Raw genomic sequence first — 26021 nt, 5'->3', positions numbered from 1 at the left:
TTCTATTCATCAGATCTTGGCATCACCGTTTTATCACATAGGATTAAGAGTGTAAAAAAGAACTATAACCATCAACTTTTATGCAACAAAATACTGCTCTTATAGAAAAAATGATTATGTAACAGTTAAAATGAGAGCAAATTTATGCTCTTCTGTTTTGGTCAACATGAAAAATTTGCTCTTATACATTTGCTCTTTTAATTGTGTAAAACAAAACGTCAAGAAGATACAAGTATCACATTAACTTTTTTCACAGAAAAGTTTGACCAGGGAGTGTCAAAAAAGATGGGGTAATGGTGGCGCAAGTTGGGACAAGGGGAAGTGATTGAAGTGATACTACTGATAGCTCTAAAATCAATGAGGGCCGGGATGGCCAAGCGTGGCCGCCATCTTTGTCACTACCCCTAGCACAGCTCTCTGGAGCTGCCTGGCATGGTGTGTGCCCCTTTCCTTAAATACCCACTAGTTATTTCCCCATTTCTTTCCCAACAACGGAATCCCCCAAAACCTCCCTTCACGTCCCCTTGCCGGAGTCCCGGGCCTGTGTGTGCGCCCGTGTTTGCGGGAGACCTCGACAATTTGTGAATTTTCAGGTCCCTTGAAGGTGTTTATTTGTCAGGTTGGTGTGAAAGGCCCGCTGGGTTCTTCAGAAAAGGTTGGAGAGGTCGCAGGGGGACCATTAATCTGGCTGTGCCATCACACGCCGCCACCCCCTCCCAAACTGACCGCTTTGTGTCCAGCCTCACCTCATTAAGGATTTTGTGTTTCAACGGCTCCAATCTTTTTCCTGCTACTCTTTTCATCAAACTAAAGTCATAAATAAGCTAAGTATGTGAAATGTGCAAGGTACATTTTCATACATGCGGAGGATATTCATATTTCTTCTGTCATGTTGTTGTTGTTGTTGTTGTGCAATCATGTAAAGATTGTAAACACAAACATCTTAAGCTTCAGGAATTATCAGCTTTGTGTAAACAGTTTCTGTGCCATTCCAATCGTGCACAGATTTTTTTCTTGCATATTTTGAAATGTTTATCTGATGTGCTCTAGTTATATAAATCATTAGCATACAGATTGATGTAAACATCCAAATTGTGTTATACATATATTTTTAAATAGTTGATATTTTGGGAAGAATATAGGATTACTTCAGAAAGGTTTGTGCATGATTTAATGATACAGCAGCCTATGCTTTTACTTAGAGGAAAAGCTTGCATCTGCATACTTGACATGTGCATTCAGGTACAAAATTATCGGCTACAGAAAAGGTTGAATACTGTACTTGTTTATGTAGTATTTCTAGTGTGACACTGTTTTCCCCTTGCTAATATAGTTTACATTTTTCTAAAGGAACATCACTTTTTGTATATCTTAGCACAAAAAATCATAAATCACTGCTTTGGAAAACAGAATCATTTCACAGTAAAAACGGAAGCTCCAGAAAAAATGATTATGACTTTATGTAACCTAGCAAATTTCTGCTTATCTATTTTGGTCAACGTAAAAACTGGTTTTCCGCCGGTTGTTAGGATTCAAACTGCATCAAAAAAGGTTATGTTATGTAAGTAAAGTGTATTATTTACATATACAGAGAGCATGTATCAAAATATCAGTTAGTGAACAATGTGGTGATTAGATATAATATGACCCACTTGTAAATTTGTTATTGTACCAAGTAGTTATGTCTTCAATATAAGAGGTGCTTTCGATTACTTGGAAATTCACAGAAAAAGTTAATTGGAAAGAAATTTAGCTAAAGGATACCTGCTTTGTTTTGATGTTATGATTTAAGATCATATCAAAATGTCAAGAAAATAAACCTATATTTGCTGTTACACATGTTTCTGGGTCGGTGTGACAATAACAACATAAAATGTGTTAAGGTTATAAAAAAATGGATTTGACACAGTCAACACAGTTTTTTTTCAGGAAAATCTTCTAAGAAAACAGCAAAATTTGCTCAATGTAAACTAAATCAAATTCATTCTCCATTACATAGGTTGTAGAGCTTTTAGAAAAGAGTATGGACCATGGCATAGTCAAAAGAAAACATATTGACCACCCCTGTTTTTCCACCAAATAGAAGGTATCACGCTTGACCACAGGAGCCCAGTGGTCACTTTTCTGCCCAGCAACACCTTGGGCTGGCCCCTATTCATAGCAGTATGCCCGGAACTACTTTTCTACTGGAGGTTGGTTCATTTCAGGTCACTCCGGGCTGCGTAGATCTCAGTCCCAACAACACAGGAATGGTGCTGCACTCACCACCTCCCCTAGATTATCACGCAAACCCCCCTCACGGTTTAACAACAAATAGTTACCTAATGACTAACTTATCAATTGAAAAATGAGCATTTGTGTTGACAATCTGCATTGATTTTTAACCAGGGTTTCCCAGTGGAAATGAATACTTAATGCTGTGCATGTAGCGGGATGTTCTACAAACGTTACAGAGAAAGGTGCATGTAAACAACAGTACCTGGAACAAAATATGCCAAACTTACAATTAAAAAAACTTGATTTTTTTAATTAAATGAAATACAGCTTTAAAGGATAGCAATTCATCCTGAATTTTTTGAAGTGAAAGGTTATATTATTGAATATACTTAAGTTAAGGGTGTGTCGCAAGCAGCATACATCTGAATTATAGAGAAATATTAACACGAATGTGTACTTCAGAATGTATAATCTGTGTCCTTAACAAGCTGTCCTCTCAGCCTATTTTGGGAACAAAGATAAGAATTTTTACACAGCCAAGATTCCATAATTTAGTATGCATCATTGGAAAGATTATGGAATGTGCAACTCTACGTATGTATGATATAAAACCATTATTTCAGATTACTACATATGTAGTATAACTTAAATGTATGAAGAATCAGTACTTATTTGCCAAATTTATTGTAAGAAACATGAAAAAGATGAATGAAGATTTAATTTGGACCTATGTTACTAACATGTAGCTAATAGAAATGTTGACTCTAAATTCTAATCTTTGGTTTGACTTCTTTTTCTGAGACAGTGGAAGACTGAAGATCCCACTTCTTCTGTTAGATGTGTAGGTTCAGTGATATTTAGTCTATAAACGCATAAAAACTAGGATGGAATTTGCTGCCTTCTTTTGCGATCGTAGGAAAGCCTTGCGGTTACTGTTGAAACAGAGCTATGGTTCAATAGAAATGGATCGATTTTGCTGCTGTGGGTGAACGGCTATGCAAAGAGAATGTAAGGCATGTGTACCCTCCAAATCAAATTGAATGGAAACAGTCAGTTGATCAAGGTCACCGACAACCAAATGGATGGATGTTTGTGGAATTTCAAGGTCGCGGTTGAAAATAAAAAGGGAACAAGAATGCGAGCACATTCAAACACGATGACGTAACATGGCTTGACTACACATGTACATGGACTGTCACACAAATATGTTCATGATCCGTGTTTATTTGCCCTATTATTTCAAGAACTTGCCAAATATTTTTGTGACTGTCCAGAAAAAGTCACAAAATTTGAATCTTGTTTTTGTTACACGCATCGATTGAAAAGCCTTGAAAGGCAATTCGGATTGTTTAAGAGCAACTGTAACAGCACTGGAATGCAGAAATTCAAATGGGAAATGTGTGCAAAATTTAAGATCAGGAATTTAACTCAGGGCTCTGAGTTGAGGGGGGGGGATTCATTTTCCAAAGAACAGGTAATTTTTTTTCCAAATCTGCTGTAGAGGCCCCACCCAATTGCCCATCATCCCCAGCCCAGCTTCTAGCGTCCCTCCTAAATCCAATTATTCCAGAAAGCTCCCTTTTCCCACTGCGGAGGCTTCTATAGAGCTATACAATGCATTTTTCATCCTGATGGCAGGGTTTCTGTTGCTTAGTAACCCGACACTTAATCTTCCCTTCCATATGGAGGCTCTGCCTGAACATGCCTTATTTGGGCATACCCCTGGCCTTGACCTGTTGACCTGTGGCTGTTCTGCCTATATGGCTGCACCCCTCTGGATAATGAAGAGTTGCATGTTAGGCCACACCAAGTAAATTTTATGGATGACGTCCTTTGGAGACCCTAAATCTAATGCGAGAGGGCGAAAAAAAACAAGAAGGGCCCTAAAAAACAAGATGCCTAGATTAGAAATGTACTACGAGACAACAAATGTTAGGACACAAATTGAATGAGGTGACACAGTGTAACAAGCAAGAAGTCTTTTATTCATCATCAAAACAGCAATAAATCAGGTGGAACAGTGGACAGTGAAAAATTTTCTGTTCTGTTCCGACACCTCGCGTTACGGGTTTCACGTCAATCTGACGATTTGCGACACTGCCGTGACTTTGGTCATAGTTACAGGAAGCAAAATTTCTTTTTTTTTTTTTTCTAGGAAGAGGCCAAAATCAATGCGCGCGCGGACGTCATCCATAAAATTTACTTGGTGTGGCCTTATCAAGAAAAGCAAGAAATTTTCTTGTCACGATTACAACCAACGAAGAAACAATGATAACGAAAAATTATTAACCTTTTTTCCTGCAATATTACTAGTAGCTATTCCATTCTTATGAGCCCAATGTCATATTTGTATGTTTACAAAATACATTTTGTGAAATTCTAAGGACTGTACAGTTAATTAATTCACGTAAAATCATTTTTGGTCAATTTTGTTGATACCAAGTATACTTTTACAGGTATGTTGCTTGTACTGAAATTTATTAAGCCTCTACAAAATCTGGTGGAATTTCAAGCAATTAAATTGTTTAAGCATTCAATTTTTGAACAGTATACATGTATCATTTGAACTTTTAAATTTCCTCAGTACACCCCTAGCTACATACACCCTTAAAATAAAAGTTATATATAATATGTTCTGACAACTGGACCTAACCCTAACCCCAACCCTTTGTCCTAACATAGGGGTGTCAAAACCCTGACATCTCTTGGGTTTATATTAGAGATAAAATTTCGCTTTCCGATCTGTCAAGAATAAAGACCTGTATAGCCGACACTGTGGGATACAGTACTGTATGTCCTTGGACATGAAAATCTGAAACCTCCTTTTAGTTCCAGCATTGTAACTCGCATCTGCTACTTTGTGGCAATCTGAATTCCCCTTTCAAAGCCAATTAATTCTCCGATCTATCATTTCTAGGCCAACCACTGAGGGAAAATAAAAGGGTCAAAACTCGGATATTTGAGCTCCATGGATCTATTGGAACTTGACTATGAAACGGTGTATTATGTACTCCACCTGCTGGCCACCCCTCTTGTGATAGTGGATATGGCCTTGTTGATATGACAGGAAGCAGGGATGAAGGTGCCAATTATGGGAAATAGGGGTGAACGGGTTTCAAATAGGTATAATTTTGTACTTGCTTTGTTAAGCTGAGCCTTTTTATCTAGTAGATAAGTAGCATGACAGGGAAAGAACATTATCAGCTACAAGACTTTAGTAATGTTTGTGTTTCATGCAGTTTGTTATTTGCAGTACATAACACATTTGCAAAAATCCTTTTTATTTGACCAGAGTTTTGAAATTTTCTGAAAGACTAAGTGCACTTGTATACATTAACCAAAAATTACTAGCTAACATTTTAAATCTACATGTATATATGAATAGTACCAATCATCTATAAACCACACAAAATGTATTTTGTATGTAGATTGAGATTCTGTGTAAAAATGAAATCATTTGCATAAACAGAAGATTTCCTACAAGAATAGAAAATGCTAACTGTAGGGTACCGCATACTTATAAAGGATGGCAAATTTTTGTCAATTTTTGTGTCAAAGGACAGGAAAAGAGGCCGTTTTTGGTTGCACAGGGCATGGCTTTCAAAGGAACACCCATAATTTCTATAATTAAGGAGGTTAAATTTGAATATAAATGTTGACCTATTTGCAAATCAAGCCTAAGGCTAATATTGCAAGGGATACACAGATGTCATAACGTAAAAATGTAATAAACGTCTACTCATAGATCTATTTGATGTTTATACGTTTATTAATTTACAGGGGGGTTAGACTTTTTTTCTGGGAGGCAGTTATATTAACTTATAAACGACATACATTGTACAAGTACAATGTACTTGTAGAACTTGACTTGTCTAATTTTGTTTTCTTTTGGACTTTCAATAGAATTTGTCTTCACTTATTTTCATATCAATCAATAGTTCGTGCTTATAAACCTACAGTTCTCCTGCAGTCTCTTAGTGTCACTGACGAAAGGTAGTGGATGCTGCCTGAAACGTCTGACCGTTTCCAAAATCATATCCAGTTGCTTGAGGAAATGCTTTTTGTAGTGATAAGTGACGACATCGAATCATGATTAGAAAGACAACCCAAAAGAATTCAGAAGCTGACTGTTCGCCCTCCCCTTTTAATCTCAGTTTCATTACTTAGAGTACATGTACACGAGTAGAACCTCCTTGCTCTGAGGAGTCCAACCTTGTAGTTCATGTACATACATAAACTCCCACGCACCCCTAAATCCCACTAGTCCTTTTGCTTCTGAATGCCAAGGTCGTCTTGCTGCCAGATTTCAAACATAGGCAGGAGTATGGCTTTGTCAATGTTTTCTGTTCTGGTGGTACGAAGCATGACTACACTCCCCATGTGGCCATACCTAAAGCTCTAGGGTATCCTGAATAAGACTGTTACCTTACGCTTGAGGTTAGATTCTCACAGTATTTAAGTTTTTGCACCCAAAATAACTGCGTTAAGAGTTAGATGTTCAAAGGTTAGGTGTAAAAAGTTGTTCGGTGTAATGTAGCTAGCTGCCGCTGTGCCACGTGCCTGCAAAGCTGGTGTTATGCCGAAGGACAGTTATACTGGCTATACAGAATCTGATACAGATACAAATACAAACAGAAGTGCTCTTGCCTTATGAAAAAGAAGTCATAAAGGTTGAATAAATGACTGAACACTGTGAACAGACAGATTATGGTATAGCAAATTTTCATTTCTTCACATTTTCTTCTTTGGAATTGATTTTGGCATTCTACGACATTAGTGTTGTTTTCCGATTTTAAATTGTCAATTTTACATAGCATATATTTGCTTATAATGTAGCTGCTTTGTACGATTTACAGTATGGTCATCCTTTTTGTAAACAGGACAATTCGTGCGCGTACGGATGTCTAATCTATTCTACATGGCCAAAGGTGCACTCGCTATATATGCTTCAAGGACGCAGGCTTTAGTCATGTTACACAGATTTGTGCAACAGGACTGGTACAATTTAATGAGGGACCATTAAGTGCAAATGCTGTAAAATCAATCGTTAAATATTTGCTGTGTTATTATTTTTTTGTTTTTTTGTTCACAGTTTTCACGCTGACCTCTTAGGCTTGCATTGAGTTGTATAGTTGTTTCATTCGAGAACATTCTTAAAGACATAGCAAACTGTGCATTTTCATGGTGCCAGGGAAATTTAACTGTCGCAATCGTAAATGAATTTACAGTAAATGGTAAGGGCTTCACAACATGTAAGTCACAATGGGTGGTACGCCTGGTCAAGGTTTTTCTCGTCATTACTTCTATAGATGCTCGCAGTGACTTGTTACCAAGTTTCTATCCCATAGCAAGCCATAGGTCAGGCCCTGTGTGTTATTTTGGGCCGAGGATGGATAAAAATATCCACTCGAAATTTGGTGGGAATTTAGAGGGCTGGCATAGGTCCAGATACTGGCAATTAGCATTGGAATTGTCCCTTCAAATAGTGTATAGCTTTGATCTGAGGATAGCATGTATGTACATGTACATGTGCGTGACCCTGTTTAGATTGGATCCAGAATTCGGTAGCTTGTAGGTTTGATCTCAGTTCTTGGTAACTGGATTCTCAGGTACACAAATACTGTAAATCACTTTGTATGTATGTTCGCGGTAGCAAAAGTTCACAGTTTGAGAAAAATGGATATGTTCGCAGAACTACGCATTTGCAGTATCAGAAGGTGCAGCAAAAAAGGCAGTGAATTATTTATATTTCAAATTCACGGTAATGATAAATTCGTGGTACAGAACTGACCGCAAAAACTGCAAATATAAATGTGCCATGAAAAAAATCATGATTTACAGTAATTGTTACCGGGTAGTCCCTTACTATAGAACCACATGAAAATGAAATTCTATACATTTTGGCAATAAGAATTGTTCTTTTCCAAGAGAGCAAACTTGTAGTTTTGGGACAGGTGTACCACGTAAAAGTTACATCATCTAATTGATGTTTGTAGCCATGTTTTTCAGTGTCTGTCTCTCTTATGTAATGGAAACATTAAGGTCAGGTGTCATGGCCAATAACATAGTTAAGGTTCAGGGTTAGGGTCAAGGGTGATGCTTATATACATTTAAAAAGAAACATCAATTAGACCACTTTTGAAATAATTATTTATACCGGAAAGAATTATGTCTGTATTTATCTCTGATTGAAATATGGAATTTAGAAAGGTAAAAAAAAAAGATAGCATTTCTTGATATTTCAATGGCAAAGTCTGCTAATTCAGTCCATATTTGTATAATTCAATCTTCAGGCTTGTAGCCAGATTTTCTTCTAGGGAAGTCACAATAGATGTACGTACTACAATGGTTTTGGAATAGATTTCATGTGGTTTTGGCATAATACCAGCCATGACTAAGTCTATGGATCTGTGAATGAGTTTTGGGCCTTTGAAAGTGATCTTTGAAATCTGTGACAGGGGCTGGTTTTTTTCAGACCAGGCTTGGAGTAAGGAAAAGCCAATAAGTGGGTACCCAAGCGAAACCTTGGAGGTCAAAATGCTCCTGACCCTAACTGCTGCTGTTCTCAGCACAGCTGTGTTGACATCCAGAAACACCCCTCTTGTGACAAGACGTGGTATATCCCTAAGGATTATTCTACATGTAATAGGACCACGGTTGGACTGTACTATGAGACTGGAAAAAGGGGGAATGGTGTCAAAATAGAGAATAATGTCCTCACGGGCATGGTTCTTTGCATTTTTGGTCACGTATGGTGTAAAGTAACCAATTATGTCCATGTATCTGTGTTATTGGCGTCCCTCTAAGCTTGTTTACATCCGTGGCAAAACTCTAACACGGAATTTTTCTGTTTACGTTCGAATGTCCAGGCAATGTTTTGTTGGGGCTTAATCTGTTAGGGTGGAAATTTTTCCTTACATTGTTTTCATGACTGAAATCTTGTATCATTACAAGAAAACAAACATATTTAACATTGAAATACATGGATCTAACCATACAGCTGTGTTTTGCTGAATCTTAATGTGTTTCCGTTGTATTTCTTTTCTTGCATCAGTTTGTAGATTGAAATCTATCATTTCAAAGGAACAGATATGGCCACACCGATTTAATTTGTTGGTTCTCTGATTTGTTCATAAAAAATGTGAAGCGACAGGATGAAAAAAAACAACAGGTCTAGGCGTCTATGTGTCATATTACTCCAAATGCTATGATAGGAGCTATGAAGTCAACACAAAAGGTTGGGTAAATATTTGAATAATGAATTTTGAACTTTTAATCAAACCACTGCATTGATAGATGGATATTTAAATGAAAACACAAACAAATACACAACACACATTGAACAGTTCCCATGTACATTTGTATACAAGAGGACTTGAGTAGCCTTAGCACTGTAATGGTTTATTTAAAGACAGATGTCTTCAGGCTAGTTGATAAAAAAAATGCCCGTTAGTTACCCTGTAATCCGACCAAGGTTGAACTAATTAGGACTGGCATTAGAGTCCATCTGATAGTGGGAGATTCAAGGTCATTGGGCTTTTCATGGGGATTAAATCGTTTGGGACTTTTGTACATCCCAAGGCCATGTTAATTTGATTATATGGATGACATCCTCTGGGAACCCCAAAACTGATGCGAGCGTCTGAATGAAAAAAAGTTTGTAAAAAAAAAAGTTGCCTTGATTATGAAATCTACTTGATGTGGTCATGAAGGTTGAACAGAGTATGGTATGGCAAATAAAAGTGTCTTTATTTTCATTTTATTTAAGCAACTACATTAGTATCATGTAAAATACTACTGAAAGAAAAGAATTCTTGGAAAACATCCTGAAAATGCACTGAACGTCTTTGAATTCTTTGGGTGCACTAAAAGTACATGTATAACGTTTTTGGATTGATTTTCTGCTAATTTTTATCTACATGTAGTTGCAGTAACCCTAGGTTCCTCCAAGGAGGTTAAAAACTTGGTTCCTCATAGTATTACTTAGTTAGATGCTGTACATATTCCATTATCATTGATTGCAGTTTTCTAGTTACATTTGCATTTAGCTTAAAGTTCTACAAATTTGTACGTGTATGTTAAACAGATAGAGGATTCTAGTGACTTGCAAGAAAATTCTTTTTCAATGAACAATTTTCACTGGTATAGAACAAATGTCCATTCACACAATGTACATGGTGAACTAGTTAGGCAGAATTGCGAACTGCATGTAGTTAGGCAGTGGCACAGTAATGCTCAGCCAGGGTGTTCAGCATATACATGTACACCTTACCTGATGCCTAACTAAATGTAAATCTGCATTGTTCCTTAAACTGACCGTGAATCGAGTGAATTCTTATCTGTACAGTTGAACTTTCAACCTTCAGTATCTATTTTTTTTTTACTTCAAAATAGATACATGTATCCAGCTTGCAACATGCTATACAGAAATTCATGTATAGGGACAATGTGTTTTTTTTTAGGTTTATGTGATATAATCCTACCTCAGAATGAATTCTACCCATACAGATGAACCTTTTTCAAACTGGTCTTTTATATTGACATATGATGTCTTTTGTGTTTTTGCAGCTCTGCCCAAATTCACTGTGCAGCCATCCCCCACCCAAGCCGTGGTTGGTGGCGTCGCTCGCTTTCAGTGTTATACACAAAACGCAGTACCTCCAGCTTCTATCTCATGGGAGAAGGATCGGTTGCCTCTCCCACCTAGTGACAGGTAAGTACATGTACACATGTAGCCTTGAGTGAAGAAACTCATTTTTACACAACCAAGACTAGTGTTTTATTCACAGCCGACATTTTGGTGACCGTCTGTCATCTTCCTCAGGACAATGGTGCAGTACTGCAGTGCAATGAAAACCCTTGGTTGTGTAAAAAAGAGTCTCTTTAGTAATTAACTCATCAACTTACCAACCTGATGAAACTATTCACAGATACATGTAGCCTTACCATAGATCTTGGTGGGCAAGAGGTGCAGTTTTGTATGACTTTGCTAGGGGGCGCAATAGAATAGATGTACATGCAGCAGGTCCAAAGCTACATGAACAACACTTCAATGAAAGCCTTTTCCTTTATCTAGTAAAGATTGAAAGGTAATGAAAACAGTTGTTTTTTTAAAGGAGAGTATACGGTACATGTAATTTTTTAGTTATGAATTATTTCTTTGATTTGAGAACCCAGAAATTGGTGTGTTTTTGCTGTTTTATAATGCTGAAGACTGGAATCTTTTTTTTTTCTACCAGGTTCGTTCAACTTCCCTCAGGAGTTCTTCAAATCCACAAAGTGCAACAAAATGACACGGGTAGATACCGATGTGTGGCGTCCAACATGCTCAGAGAACGCCGAAGCCAACTTGCAGACCTCACTGTAACATCTGGTAAGAAGAACAATTAACAATATTAATATTATAACTGTATTGCATACATGTATGGCCTCAGTGCTGTCAAAATACTATTTTCTGCATATACATGTATGTAGTTCTGCACTGGTGCAAGGAACATTGAAAATAACCTGCACCAAACAAGATGGACATGTACCTGACACATGCTACATATACATAACATAACCCTACACCACAGGGTTGCTGCAGCACCAGTTACCATGGTGACAGGTGTCTGGTCCAGGTCATTGACCTTATTTGTTTTTACTAGAAGAAGAAGAAGTGGGAGGAACAGAGCAAAAACAATATCTATTTCCTCTGTAAACGTCTATAAACGTAAACATACATGTAAAAATTGAAATCCTTGTTTTTCAGCTCCAGTTGAGGAGCAGGAGCCACGCATAGAGACAAAGCCACTGAACCTGACAGTGCTGGCTCACCAGGACGTGTACATGGAGTGTGTGGCCACAGGGAACCCTGCACCCACCATGTCATGGAGCAGGAAGAGTCAGTATTTCTTTCTTTATTACCTTGGCCAAGAAGGTTATGTTTTCAGTAGCGTTTGTATGTGTGTGTGTATGTTTCTGTGTGGTTTAGCAAGATAACTCGAGAAGCAATCGATGGATTAGAATGAAACTGGGTAGGTGGGTAGGTCTTTATGAGACCTAAAAATTATTAGATTTTGGCCCCCCCTGGCGGCTTTCCTAGGTACTGCAGCAGAACTTCCGGTTTTGATATCTCGTGTTCTGGACATGCTAGGGTCAGAAATTTTTTTGTTTACTAAAATTTTCCACATGGCAAGTGTCATAGCTGGGCTGCAATAATGTTTGATGCGGGGGTTCTGACTGTGTGATAACTAGCAATATAGCCCCGGGGTTCTATTTGGTTATCACACGGGCTTCCAAAATGTTCCATAGAATTATTCAAACACCTTTTGCCTGAGCCACTTGGGTCGCTTTCAAAAATTCGAATACTGGATTCGGACGTTGGAATTGATGTTGATGCATTTTTTGTTTGGGGACACATTTTGCATGGGTATGACATAGATAAAATACAACATGATGTACTCCGCATCACCCTCGGTCCCGGCCCTACCACGGGTTTGGTCTCCCTCTAGCCTTCAGCCCTCTGGCGAAATGACCCGCGGTCGGGCTGGTACCTCGGGTGATCCGGAATACAAATTGTGTTGTATTCTATATACACAGCCTACATAGTTATACACTTGTCAATGTATTATCAACGTCATGTATGTTTCCCAACTCCACAAACTTGCCAAAGATATTCACTATGTAACTAATTCTTACCAACTGTTTGATGATTACAGATGGAAAAATTGGGTCGAATGGTGTACAGTTCATTAATGGCAACCTCAGGCTACAAGATGTCACTGTGGACAAGAGTGACACCTACGTTTGTTCAGCAAATAAACCACGCACCCGCATACGACAAACCGCCAACGCCACCTTGACAGTTGTCGGTAAGAACGGACGTTACGCTTCCACTTCTTTTTACACTCTTGGCACTTTTTGCATCCTTTTTTCACACTATAAAGTTATGCAGGATATACAGTCAAACCTGTACAAGTGGCCACCTCTACATACATGTATGTAAGAGATAAGAGATCCTGTATAGACGTAATATAGTGGTGTAGCACTTCGACAGATTTTGTGCAGTAAAGGTTTTCTTTCCCTTTCCTATAGCTTCATTCTAAAGTTAAATTTGCATTTTTTTTTGCAAGATTTCTGAAGGTTCTCCCCCCCCAAAAAACCCTATGTTGGTTGACAGACAGCATAGGGGGTCCAAATCACAGCATAGGGGGTCCAAATCACAGCATAGAGGGCCCCTATGCTCAAAGTCAAAAGGCCTGGCCAGAACACCGGATCTACTTGAATCCAATTTTTGTCGATTATTTGTTTGTTTGGGAAAATCTTAATTGCACAAAATCTTAATTGCACAAAATCTGTCGAACTGCTACATAACTATATTTATATATTATATGTCTAAACCTATGTAGTATACAGGATCTCTTCTCTCTTACATACATGTATGTAGAGGTACAGGTTTGACTGTGTATTGTCTTCACTTTATTTGCATATCATGCAACAGGTTGTACTTATAAACCTGCATTTCCCCTCTGTTCTCTCAGACACTGACGAAAGCTAGTGGATACTAGCTGAAACGTCTGACGTTTCCAAAATCATATCCAGTTGCTTGAGTAACTGCTTTTTGGCGTATCATATTACCTGAATATCTAACCTTCATCGACGTATTTGTTTGTTTATCACAGAGCCGCCCACCGTTGAGAAGGGTCCTGTTGATATGGACGACATTGTGACGGCTAAGACAGCGCGGCTGCCCTGTGAGATCAGAGGCACGCCGACGCCCACGATCGAGTGGCTCCATAACGGGGAGCAGGTCTACTGGAACGGGCGGATTGAAAAACACGAGAAGGAGCTGGTCATCACCTCGGTACAAAAATCTCTCATTTCAGGGCAAAATGTACTGTAAATCACTTAAATTTGGTCTGAAAAAATTTGGTCTGAAAAAATTTGAGCTATATGTTCACTGCGATGAAAGTTGTAGATACAAGAAAGATAAGTTTGCCTTACAGAAGTGACTGCAAAAACTGCAAACATAAAAGTACCGTGAAAAAATCTAGCCTGTAATGTTCGCAAAACTATACATTTGCTGTGGCAGTACATGTATGTGCAGCCAAAAGAAAGTCAGTAAATTATTTGTTCATGGTAACAATGTAAGTTTCCAGTACATAATGTGACTGCAAAAACCGCCAATATAAAAGTACCGTGAGACAATAATGATTTACAGTATATTTGGGAACGCCTTATGTAGCTTGTTTTTGGGTTAGTTCAAATGCTTCAAGTATACAACAATGATGAACATGTGCTACAAAATGGCAGTAAATGTCAATATCAGACAGATTTCCTCATCTAGAATATCTTTTGTCTTGCTGCCCTGAAATTGAATTGGAATTTGGATGCCTTCAACAGGTCCAAGATCAATATAGCAAAGTTCTTTTTATCACAACCATTTATTTTTCAAACGTTTCGATGACCTTCTGTCATCTTCATCAGGGCAATTCTGACTGGTTTACTGTACACTGACACTTGGTGGACGTTACTTGGTGCATAGTGCACTAAAGGTGTTACATATTTCACAGTGCACTTAAGCTTGTGTCAGTGCACAGTAAACCAGTCACAATTGCCCTGATGAAGATGAGAGAAGGTCATCGAAATGTCGGATTGAAAAATAAATGGTTGTGATAAAAAGAACTTTGCTATTCAGTCATTTACCAACCTGAGGAAATTATTTATGCAGGTCCAAGATCAAGTTTACGTTTTTTTCTGACACTATCGTGACGCTTCTTCTTACCTAGGTGGTGACCTCAGATGGTGGGATGTACCAGTGTGTCGGGTACAATGAATATGGGATGGTGTATGCATACGCCAGGCTCACCATAAAGGTGGAAAGTAAGTATACAGTTGTTTTTTTACCAGTTTAATTTCTTTTTAGCATCAGTGTACTTATAGATAGATGAAAAAACTTTATGCCATTTTAGTGCAGAAACAAATGGCTTAGGAATAGTGAAAGGGGAAACATTGTACTGCATTGTCAATCTTCTGTTTATGAGGTACCAGTATATTAGGATAAATCAAGCTTCTTCCCTATATAATGTCCTCGGTTAGATACACTATGAACACACTATCACTGTTGGTTTTTGTGCCACCATAACCAATTTGGTTGCCAAATGGCTAGTTGATGTTTGGGGGAAGGTTCTGAATGTGTGTCCGGGCTTAGAATTGCAGAAAAATAATTACTTAAACAGTACTAGTATCTTGATACTATGGAAACTTCATACAAAACTACAGTCTTAACCCTTGTCCTGCGGAGCACAACAATTGTTGTTCTGTACATACAGTACCATCTATATGGCACCCTGTATAGGTATGATTTGGGGGTATTTCTCGTGCAACGCATCACACCGCAGCGAAATGCAACGAATGCAGAAGTAACTATGAAACTGCAGGGCAGAAAAATGTGGGCGTCTATGATCTAATTAAGACATGAAATTATTGAAAAATATTGTGCCAGGAATGCCAGCAGGACAAGGGTTAAGATGACAATTTCTTTTGTTTGTTGTTAAGGTGACAGTCCAGACCCACCCCAAAACATCCAACTGATCACCAAGAGTTCCACCGAGATATTGGTGAGATGGACACCTTCTGTCAGCAAGTCTCCCATCATTGCCTACACTATCCACTACCTGCAGACAGAAGGTAAGAGCTCATTGGTTGATACTGAAGAAATGCTGATCACTGATTGGTTACTTAGTGAGGTATAAAAAATTTGTTACCAGCCAGAAGGTAAGAGCTGTCTTTTCATTGGCTGATACTGAAGAAAGTTGATCACTGATTGGTAAAACTTAGTGATGAATAAAAATTTGTTACCAGCTGGAAGGTAAGAGCTCCCTTTTCATTGGCTGATACTGAAGGAATGCTGATCACTGATTGGCTACTTAGTGATGAATAAAAATTTCTTACCAGCCGGATGGTAAGAGCTCCTTTTTCAGTGGCTAATCAAGTTACCCACTGTTTTTTTTTTAACATTTCGACTTGTTTCTGTAACAGGTAACAACAAGGAAGAGAAGAAGCCGGTGAATGTGTCTCAGACCGAATATCTGGTCACCGACCTGCTCCCTAACACCAACTACACATTCTACATGTCGGCTTATACCAAGGAGGCTGCCAGCAAGATGCATTCTCAACAAGTGGTGGCCAGGACAATGGAGGGAGGTGAGGGAGTGGAAGTATTGTTTTGGGCATTGCTGGTTTAGGGGGATGTTTGTATGTATATTGTCCCCAGCAGCAAGGATTAAACAATCTACCACTGTCCACCTTTAACTATATCTCGACTTAGTGGGTCCATACGTATATAGGTTTTACCTACTTAAAATCATGGGTGGTACTCAAGCATACATGTAGCTCCCTGTAAGGATACAATTTAGTATTGCAACCAAAGTAACAAGAAGAAATGACAGTAAAACTATATCATTGTAGACCAGTGTTCTAACCAGCCAAAATTTTTTGCTGTCATCTCAATTTTGTTTAATATCTTTACACACTGATTTTTGTCAAACATTTGCATTGGACAGCAAATTTCCGTCAAATGACAAAAAGACAGATGCTGGCTAGAACACTGTTGTAGACATGCAGCATGGAATCTCTAGGTTTAAAATGTGGTGCACACTTATGTACACATACATAACTGTTTTTTTTTGTGTTGACCGTCGCATACATCAACTAGTAAATACGGCGACACTGTTTAATGTTACTTGTTGCTATGTTGCTTTTACTTAAGTTGAATTTCTACTGTAAAGCTTGGTGTAATTAAGCTGTGGCTGCAAGGCCAATCCACTGTGTTTTAAGAATAAACCATGAACCAAAATGTCCTTACAGTTCCCAAGGCGGCTCCCACCTTGTCTCTGAGCAGCAGAAGTCCGTACTCCATCGACGTCGGCTGGCAGCCTCTCTCCCGCGAGGACAGTCAGGGGCAGATCATCAAGTATAAGGTGGAGTACAGGATGGAGAAGGACAAAGATCTGGAGGTAATTTCATTCATTCTGGTTTTTATTGAACTATCTAAAAGTTACATTATTGCAGAACAGGATTTTTTTACAGTGTAGGGTTCAGGTACAGAAGGGCAACTTTCGGAGTACAAGTCGCGCATTGAGTCCCAAAAACATGACCACAGTATGGGGTCCTGTATTCTTAAAAAAAAAAAAAATTGAAACTCATAACCCCCCCGAGACACTATTTCTTATTTATTAAGGGACAGGTTTTGTGAAGTTAAGGTTTTCCCTTTGCAATAGCTTCATTCTAAAGTTATATTTTGATTTTTTGCAAGATTTATGAAGGTTTTTCCAAAAAGACACCCCTATGCTGGTAGAAAAAAAAAAGAATTCGAAGTCCAAATCACAACACTTATGCTTAATCAAATAGCCTAGTGAGAACTATAGGCTAGTTGGTAATTTATGGTATATGGTAGAGAATAAAGCCATGACAATACTGTATTTTTTTGCATTGTAATTAAGGAATGTGATGTTTACACTTTTTGCTGTCCCTTTGTTGTCTAGCGGGCACAGGAGGTGCAGGGTTGGCTGACTCAGCACGAGATCAAAGGGCTCGAGCCTGACACCACGTACCAGGTCTGTGTTGCCGCGGCAACCAGGATTGGTTACGGCCCGTGCTCCCGCCACATCAGCCAGAAGACCATGAAGCAGAACGAACGTGAAGGTGAAAAATTTCGAAAATTTTGCCGATGTAATAATGTCTACAAACAACATAATTCCACCAGGTCACATGCTATAATTATGTTTACTGAAGTAAAACATTGTTTTTGCTCTGTTTCCTCTTCTTCTTCTCCAAACCAATAGGGTCAATGACCTGAACCAGATGTCTGTCTCCATGGTAACAGGTGTTAGGTTACATCATGTTGCAATTTTTTAGCAGGAGGGATTTAGACTCCTATCACCTATCAACTATAAGAAATGCAGCCTCTGAAATATTATTTTGTTCTTTCTGCATGTATAAGTTACTGTAACATATGATTTTGTATTCCTCAGTCTTGCGGGAGCCAGTGGTCACAGTGCTAGCGCTGAACTCCACTGCCATCCAGATCTATTGGGACATGCCTAGCCTGAGCCCGGATGAGAAGATTCTGGGCTACAAGCTGGAGTATACAGGGGAAGATGAGATACTCCATGGCCCCATCGCACTACCAAGCAACCTGAATAGCTTTCGACTTGGAAGCCTCAGTAAGTCAGGGCTCGAAATTAATTTTTTGGAAAATGTGCACTGGTGAGCCCAACCTAAAAAGCTAGGTGCACAAAAAATGTATGTAAAATAAAGCAGGATGTTAGTAAAACCTAATTACAAAATTACCTGCTTCTCTTCTGAGCTTGAATGTGAATTTTTCTGATGTCATGTTGCTATGTGATTTGAAAGACGAAGCAACAGTGAAAGACAATGACGTTTCAAAAAGCAATGAAAGACTAATACCTGTATGAACTGTTTCTATTTAGTACTGTTGTTGTAAGAGGTGTTTGCTTGGACTTGTCTTGACAGAATTTTGATGTTGTTGACATCTGATGATAATACTGAAGAGCAAATTGTTAATTACGAAATGTTGATTGGGTTTTCTTGTTTTGCTTTTAGTGCCTGACACTTCTTATGAAGTGAAGCTCTTTGCTTGGAATGAGAAAGGTGACAGCCCGCGGGCCACTCAGCTCATTAAGACCATGGAGTCCTCTGTACATGGTAGGTATACTTCCAACCTTGCATGTCCTTATTTGCTGTAACTTATTCCAAATCAATCTTTTATAATATTTGTCATCTTTTTAGAATAAAAAAGAATCTTAAAAAAACTTTTAAAAAAATTGATGAATGTGGGAAAGGCTTGAAAATCAGGCTCTGAAAATCCAAAATTTGCCCCCGGACCTCCTTAGATTGTGAACACTTTCCTCCCCAGGTTCGATCACGAACCTGGGTTGACGATAAAAAATTTTGAAAATTGTGGATTCTAAACAGTGATGTACATGTAACAACACCTCCCCCCGTCCACAGTGGTTCCACCCGTGCTGTCTCCGATGCCCCCGTCTAACGTCAAGCCCAGTGCTCTCAACGCGACCAGCGTGAACGTGACCTGGTCCAAGCCGCGGATGACCACGGTCGAGACCGTTTACTACACGGTCCGATTCAACCCTACCAACCTACAGAACGCCACCTTGGTGGAGTACATTCGCAGGTAAGCTGGAGATATTTTAGGGTAAATACCTTGTCCTGTTCAACTACAGATTCTTATAGGCCGAGGAAAAAACTGTAGTGTTTCCTGTTTCCCGACCGACACTGGAAAAAACTTCCGACCCTAGCCTTTTTTTGGGTGGACCCCTGCAAGGGAGAAAAATTTTTGGAGCTGATCGACCTTTTCTAGCTCCCTGATCAGACACCTGAGTGATGAAATAACAGAAAAAAATGGCTAGGGTCAGCAGTTTTTCTAGGGTCTGTCGGGAAACAGAAAACACATTTTTTTCCTAGGCCTAACTGGCATTAGACCTAAGGCTTATAAAATGTTGCATATGAAAGTGAGATGAACTTCTTTTCTGCTGGTCTTTAAAGGCACACTGTATACCTTTCGCTCTTAATCAAGTATACAGAATTACATATATAAAAATGTAGCTTGGCATTGATGAGGCCACACATGTACATACGTACATACATATGTATTGTACATCACATAATTCAATATTGGTTGTCTCAATATTTATGTTATTTCTTTCCCTCCTTGATGTGCATACAGCAACACCACCAGTTTGATTGTCAATGACCTGAAGCCCTATACCAGGTATGAGTTTGCTGTGAAGTCACACGGCAGACAGGGCACAGAGAGCAAGTACACTAATGCAGCCATCTGTCAGACAAAGGAGGGCAGTAAGTAGACATGCTTTGTGACTTATGAATAGCAGTGGATGTCTAGAGTGTTGTACTGCATTTTCCCATATTCTCCCATGATCTCCAATGTTCTCTTGTTTTCTCCCATGGTCAACGTGAGTATCACACATAATCCTAATTTGCATGCACTTAATTTGCATAAATGGGAGGTTAAAATGCTCCTGCCAAACTTTCTCTAAGTTTCTGTGAGATCTGTTCAATGACAGGCCGTCGGGCGTTTCGACCCGCAGTCGGGCCGATACCTCGGGCGATACGGAATACCCTGTGTTGTATTCTATATATATTGATGGGCAACCTAGTTTTTGGCTAAGGTTGCACACTGGGCAACCTGAGAAAAATAAGTATTTCAAACCCAGCAATGGTCTTACTTACAACTGGTACCTGTGTCGGTAGGTGTCACTGTTATAGATGCATTTTCAAACGTACAATATCTACATATCTACTGCATGTAAAATGCTGACCTTAAGATATTTTTCTTCAAGAACCTGGGCCCCCATCAGAGGTTGAAGTGAAGTTGCTGTCATCTGAATCTGGGGCGGCTGTGTTCGTCCAATGGGGGCCGCCCATGGAAACTAACGGTCAGCTCAAGGAGTTCATCATTCTCTACGTGCCGTCTGATTCGTCGCTGCCAGATGCGGACTGGTCTAGTGTTAAGACAACAGGTTGGTTTTGCTTTAGTTTTAACATTTGAAGGCAAACTCCAATCCAGAAGAGGGTATTATAATTCTACTTCTTTTATAGTGTAAACTGGCCTGATACCATCTGGAATGTGTATTGTGGGCTGTGTATTGTGGAATGTGTATTGTGGAGGGTGTATTGTGGAGTGTGTATTGTGGAGTGTGTATTGTGGAAGGTGTATTGTGGAGGGTGTATTGCAAGGACTGTTGAGATGGGTATAATTCCACCACATGCAGCCCTTCCTATCAATGGCTAACTAAGGGTTTCAAGGTTGATTGATACAAATGTTTGCACTACAGTCATGCTGAAACTTATTATAACTAAGTATATTATTGTCCTTTCACAGCTGATCAGAGGAGTGCTACTGTGAACAACTTGAAATACAGAACGGAGTACTTCTTCAAGATGAGGGCCAGCACCGAGGTTGGACCGGGGCCCGCGTCCGACCCGCAAAATGTCTTCACCCTCCCTCCGCTACCCGGGGAGAAAACCACGACTGGGGGCGGCATTGTCGACAGCGAAGGCACGCGGCCTGAGAAACGGGAGAGCATGGTGACGGGAATCGTGGTGGGGGTGGCCATCGCGGTGGTCTGCATCATGATTTGTGCCATCATTCTGCTCTGCAGAGACCCAGAGAGGTGAGTAGGATCTGTTTATGCTGCCGCAGTATAGGAGCGATCACATACATGCAAATTATTTGAAGACACATGGAAATTATTGGTAAGCAAATCAGCCAACTGTCACCTGCTTTTTGCCTACCACTTGCTGGCTGTGACATCATGGTGATCATGCACACGTATTAGCACTTTATATGTTGGTTCATGGTTTAAAGTTGTACATGTATAACGTTATACAAAGTATATTTTGGCAATTGACAGGGCAGATGTTTTGAATATGTTTTCTTCATATCCATGAGTGCTTACCTTCGTCCCATTTACATGAATAGTACAAGGCATTTGCAGGTGTACTAGCTTATTTGTACATGTACATCCTACAGTATAGTGAATATATCGGGTAGGAACAGGAGCATGTTTTTTTTTCCAATAAATTCTTTCCAAGTAATTTCAGCCCTGAAGACTTAGTAATTTCTTTCTTTGTAATGAAATGTAGGCGAGCCAGGTTGTGCTGTTTTGGAAGAGACCGCCATCCTCCTCATGGCACCAGGAACGACCACGGCCACCGGCGTAACGGGAACATCCCAAACGGTCATGTCCGTGGTCAGGACGATCTGTACGAACTTGACTGTTACACGCCGATGCTTACAGCCCTGCCACCCAATCCTGAGGTGGATGCAAAGGTACAATCACATGAGTTTTTTCCAAGAAAAATGTTTCCTACAAAAGTTTTTTCTGGAAAAAATTGTACAATGAGAGTTCCTTGAAAATTCCAAATCAAATGCAGCATTTACTGAGCGACCAGACCGTGAAGACAAATTATAGTGTTCGTATTATGGTGTCAATGCTGCACGTTTCAGTCAAATGTCATGTAAAATTGTGTTCATCATTCTATAGTTGATAAATGAAATTTAAAGTGTCAAGATGGAATGAAAAGGCTCTTTTTGTCTATCTTGCAACAGGTAGACTATCCATTGCAGGAAATACATGAATGATTGTTATATTGATATGTTTAATGTTTCCAGACAAACATGTTTTCAGGATCATAGTTTGATTGATTGATTGATTGTGATCCTCAGGGTCCGAGTGAGGAAGTGGAGAAGCGTCTGAACGGTCACGTCAACGGGATCGTCATCATGAACGGGAAGCTACTTGCCAACGGGAAGGTCATCTCCAAGCGCCCCGACCGCCCGGGTGGCAAGCCCAAACACCTCAACGGTCACACCAAGCCAGCCGGCGGCGGTCATCCCAAAACGCAAGTGCCAAAGATTGACCGTCAGGGTGACGAGGAGGCCTGGAACGGGACGCGGAATGGCGTGAACGGGATCATGATGTCCATTCCCATCCCGAAACACTCGTCCTTCCACGAGCCCAGCTACCTGGATCTAGACGATGGACCGGACCAGGACTGCCCATTGCAGACGCCCGACAGAGCGTGTATCGAGCTCGACATCCCCCTACATACGGGTATAGGTGATGACCAGGGGGACAGTGAGCAGGCACCCGAGGCGGTCGACTCAGGCCACCCTTCCTCCTACTCAAGTAGCCATGGTGACGAGGAAGACCCTCTCCAAGCAGACCCTCTCAACGGAGAGGACTCTTCCAACTCAGGTACGGAGGGGTTTTTCAGGCATTTTCGATGTCTTTCTGGTGGTCTGCTATGTGTGCAATACAAAAGTGTTTTATCTTTCCTATGATTGTTAAACTATGGACTGCTAGAAATACGTAGAAAATGCTGAAAGAAAACACTGAACAAACGTTATGAACCTGGGTTCTAATGGTGAAGCATGTTAGAATGATAGTGGACTTGGTTGTTTTGCCAGAGAGGGAACTGCTACCGGAGTAAGTCCACCACATTTTGCTGTGTCTAAGGGCTGTTAGCGTGAAACTTAGCATCTTTCACACCAATTAATTGAGTGTGAAACCTTGAGTGTCTGTGGACATTAATTTTGAAGATCAATTCAATTTGGAATTCCTGCAGCTTTGTACTTGCTGGCAGCTGACATCAAAATATTAACTGCACATACTATAAAGTTCACCATGTGATCATTAATCCATTATCTTCATCTCGTTGTTTGTAGATTATTGTGGTGTCCACTACTACTAATGCTGGATTAATGTACTGTGGTTTCAGGTCAACCAACTACCTCACCCCACTCAACACCTGAGGATGTTACAGTGACGACAGACGCTGGTTCAACTGACGATGTTTGGCAGCCCCGGACGCCGACCGACGGCAGGAACGACACTGACGACGTCCGGGTCTCCCCAAACTCCCCCTCCTCCCCATCCAACTCCCTCCAAAGCAAAGTACAGAGCTGGTCTCAGGGTCTACACACATCACAGGGGGACGGTGCGCCCCCCTCCCCACCACCCATCCCAGGGCAAACAGGGCAGCAAGGCAACCTCCCAGCACAGAGGCACAGACCATCCGTGTGGGACGAGCCCCGCAGCCACACACACGACAGGCCGGACGGGGAACCGGTTCACTCCAGTACCGAGCCGCGCAGGCAGGAGAAGCCCAACAGCGATGGGCAGCCTGTGCCGGCGGGGGCTGGGGACGGGCAGGCCTCGGGCCACAACTTGCCACATGAACTCAGTAAGAGTCCGGCACGCAGGGTACCTCTCACTCACGGGAACAGCCACAATGGGACTGACCGCCTCCACGGCATAGACTACGAAGTTTAACCTCTGGCAGAAAGCAAAAAGAAAGGCACCATGTCTCCAGGTTTCACCCTCGACTGCCAAGCAGGGCTCAGTATTATTCCACATGGCAAGGGTGTGGCACGCTGGCGGACGTACCCCCCCATATGTGTAACCTCTGAGTTTCTCACCTCTGACCTCTGAACTACAACCTTCAACCTCAAGTGAAATCCTATGCCAGGCATGGGTTAGCCGTCAAGATGCCAATATAACAAAAGACTCAAAGAACCAAAAAACTACCTCAGACTCAGGTGTACCATATATCCAGCATGACCTCTACCTCGTTGACAGCACGCCCCTTCCCATCAGCCTCAGTCACTGTCAGTAAGACGTCGCTACCTCAGGTAACCTGTTGTGTAATAGTACATCAGGTACAAGGTAAGGTGTACACGTACACTGTGGTCATGTGACCTGCTGTGTAATAGTGCAACCGGTACACGGTAACCTGTTGTATTGTAATATGTAGTAGGTGTATAATATAAACTACTGTTGTTGTAGTAGTTACTGAATTATCAATATGTTAAGGTAAGGTTTTAAAACAAAAAACATGTAGCATTATGTTATACCGTGGCAGCAGTTAAGCAGTTGTCATGCACATTTCCAGGGATACAGTGAACATCTGCACTCAAGATTGTAGCATAGAGTAAACTTGCACTGCGGCTTTGTCCATTTATGGTAACAAAGCCACGTCCGTTTATATTAAAACTGCTGTCTGCCTTTCGCTGTAAGAAATACATGAACCCGAACTTCCTAATGATTATTCAGCTGATGTTTCCATAAATTTAGATTTCAGTGGTTTTAACACTGAGTTGAAGAATAATGGAAGAAGAAACTTCTCTAAAATACATTTTTGTACTAAGGAAGAAACTGGAAGGTTCCATATTTCTCTCAGGGGGGCAGCAGCATACTCTTGTACAGATTGTAGTGGCCATGTTCTTATCCAAACTGGGAAAGCCAACCTCATGTAGTTTAATTACACCGTCCCGCATTTTTGTTACGTCTCCCATGCTCTTGGTGTTTTCTGTATACATGTGATTCGTCCCCAATATTCAAATTTTATGATACTATTTCAAGCTACAAATTTTAAAATTTCATGGCAAAACAGTGAAGTTGACCCAATCCGATGTAAAATATAGGTCAAGCATCGTCTTTGAAACATAATTTTAACATTTTGAAATATAGCTGATAGTTTTTATCAGTATTGTCATTGATGTCAGCAATATTATGAAAAATGGCATTTTGAAAATGATTGAAATTACAAATGATGAGAAAATTGTGTCTATATCTACACCAGCAAGAGTGTATGAAATAATGTCAAGAAAGAAAATGAAAAATTAGCAGAAAAATTAGGGAAATCAAACATGACTAAAACACACTGTACTTGCATGTTCCTGTTCAAATTCCTCCCTGTTAAATTATACTCTAAACAGTTGCAAAAACAAAACTTTTAATCTAGAAGTCAAACAACAAATACAAGACCTGATAGTACTAACCGGTCTATATTTGCCAATTCTTCATACAAAAACAGACACACATTTCTTTGGTTAGTTTGGAAGTCAGGTTGAAATGCCCACTTGTTGTAACTGCATATACTTACACGTATTCCTACCTTGCAGAACTATAGACGTACCCATAAAGCATTTGGTATATTCAGGTTAATGATTCTTCTCAGGGAGTTTTAGCTATACCAAATATGGAAGAAGAACATGTGCCATATTTGGACATTTCTAGACAGGGTCTTTTTCTTTTGCATGACCTGAATATGTCAGACCAAATATGGGCAAGGGGAAAGTTGACTTTTGACCTGACTTTATGAGAACTGGCTTCCCATTGGATAAGAACTTGAGATTATCACAGAATAATTTAACATAACACTATATGTATGGTGATGTCACAAAGGGTAGCGTT

The 26021-nt window shown here is 40.0% G+C and overlaps 1 protein-coding gene across 3 annotated transcripts in view; it reads left to right on the top strand.

Annotated features, from left to right (window-relative positions):
• The window catches only part of LOC109468562 (protogenin-like), a 123276-nt gene extending 97261 nt beyond the window's left edge, over positions 1–26015 (top strand). For all 3 annotated transcript variants that reach the window (XM_019766821.1, XM_019766822.1, XM_019766823.1), the window contains 19 exons: positions 10786–10930; positions 11457–11590; positions 11969–12100; positions 12918–13070; positions 13881–14062; positions 14988–15081; positions 15757–15888; positions 16240–16404; positions 17068–17216; positions 17745–17904; positions 18234–18425; positions 18826–18927; positions 19234–19414; positions 19967–20097; positions 20601–20780; positions 21143–21434; positions 21907–22093; positions 22490–23021; positions 23545–26015. In XM_019766821.1, the coding sequence (XP_019622380.1) occupies positions 10786–10930; positions 11457–11590; positions 11969–12100; positions 12918–13070; positions 13881–14062; positions 14988–15081; positions 15757–15888; positions 16240–16404; positions 17068–17216; positions 17745–17904; positions 18234–18425; positions 18826–18927; positions 19234–19414; positions 19967–20097; positions 20601–20780; positions 21143–21434; positions 21907–22093; positions 22490–23021; positions 23545–24098 (3797 nt within the window). In that variant the 3' untranslated portion in view covers positions 24099–26015. The remainder of the gene's footprint in view (positions 1–10785; positions 10931–11456; positions 11591–11968; positions 12101–12917; positions 13071–13880; positions 14063–14987; positions 15082–15756; positions 15889–16239; positions 16405–17067; positions 17217–17744; positions 17905–18233; positions 18426–18825; positions 18928–19233; positions 19415–19966; positions 20098–20600; positions 20781–21142; positions 21435–21906; positions 22094–22489; positions 23022–23544) is intronic.
• The last annotated feature ends 6 nt before the right edge of the window (positions 26016–26021 follow it).

The sequence above is a fragment of the Branchiostoma belcheri genome, unplaced genomic scaffold, assembly GCF_001625305.1.
Source record: "Branchiostoma belcheri isolate BF01 breed outbred unplaced genomic scaffold, Haploidv18h27 scaffold2, whole genome shotgun sequence".
In the NCBI taxonomy this organism is placed as follows: domain Eukaryota; kingdom Metazoa; phylum Chordata; class Leptocardii; order Amphioxiformes; family Branchiostomatidae; genus Branchiostoma; species Branchiostoma belcheri.
The sequence above is the reverse complement of the archived record's forward strand: the minus strand, read 5'-3'. Positions and strand labels throughout refer to the sequence as shown.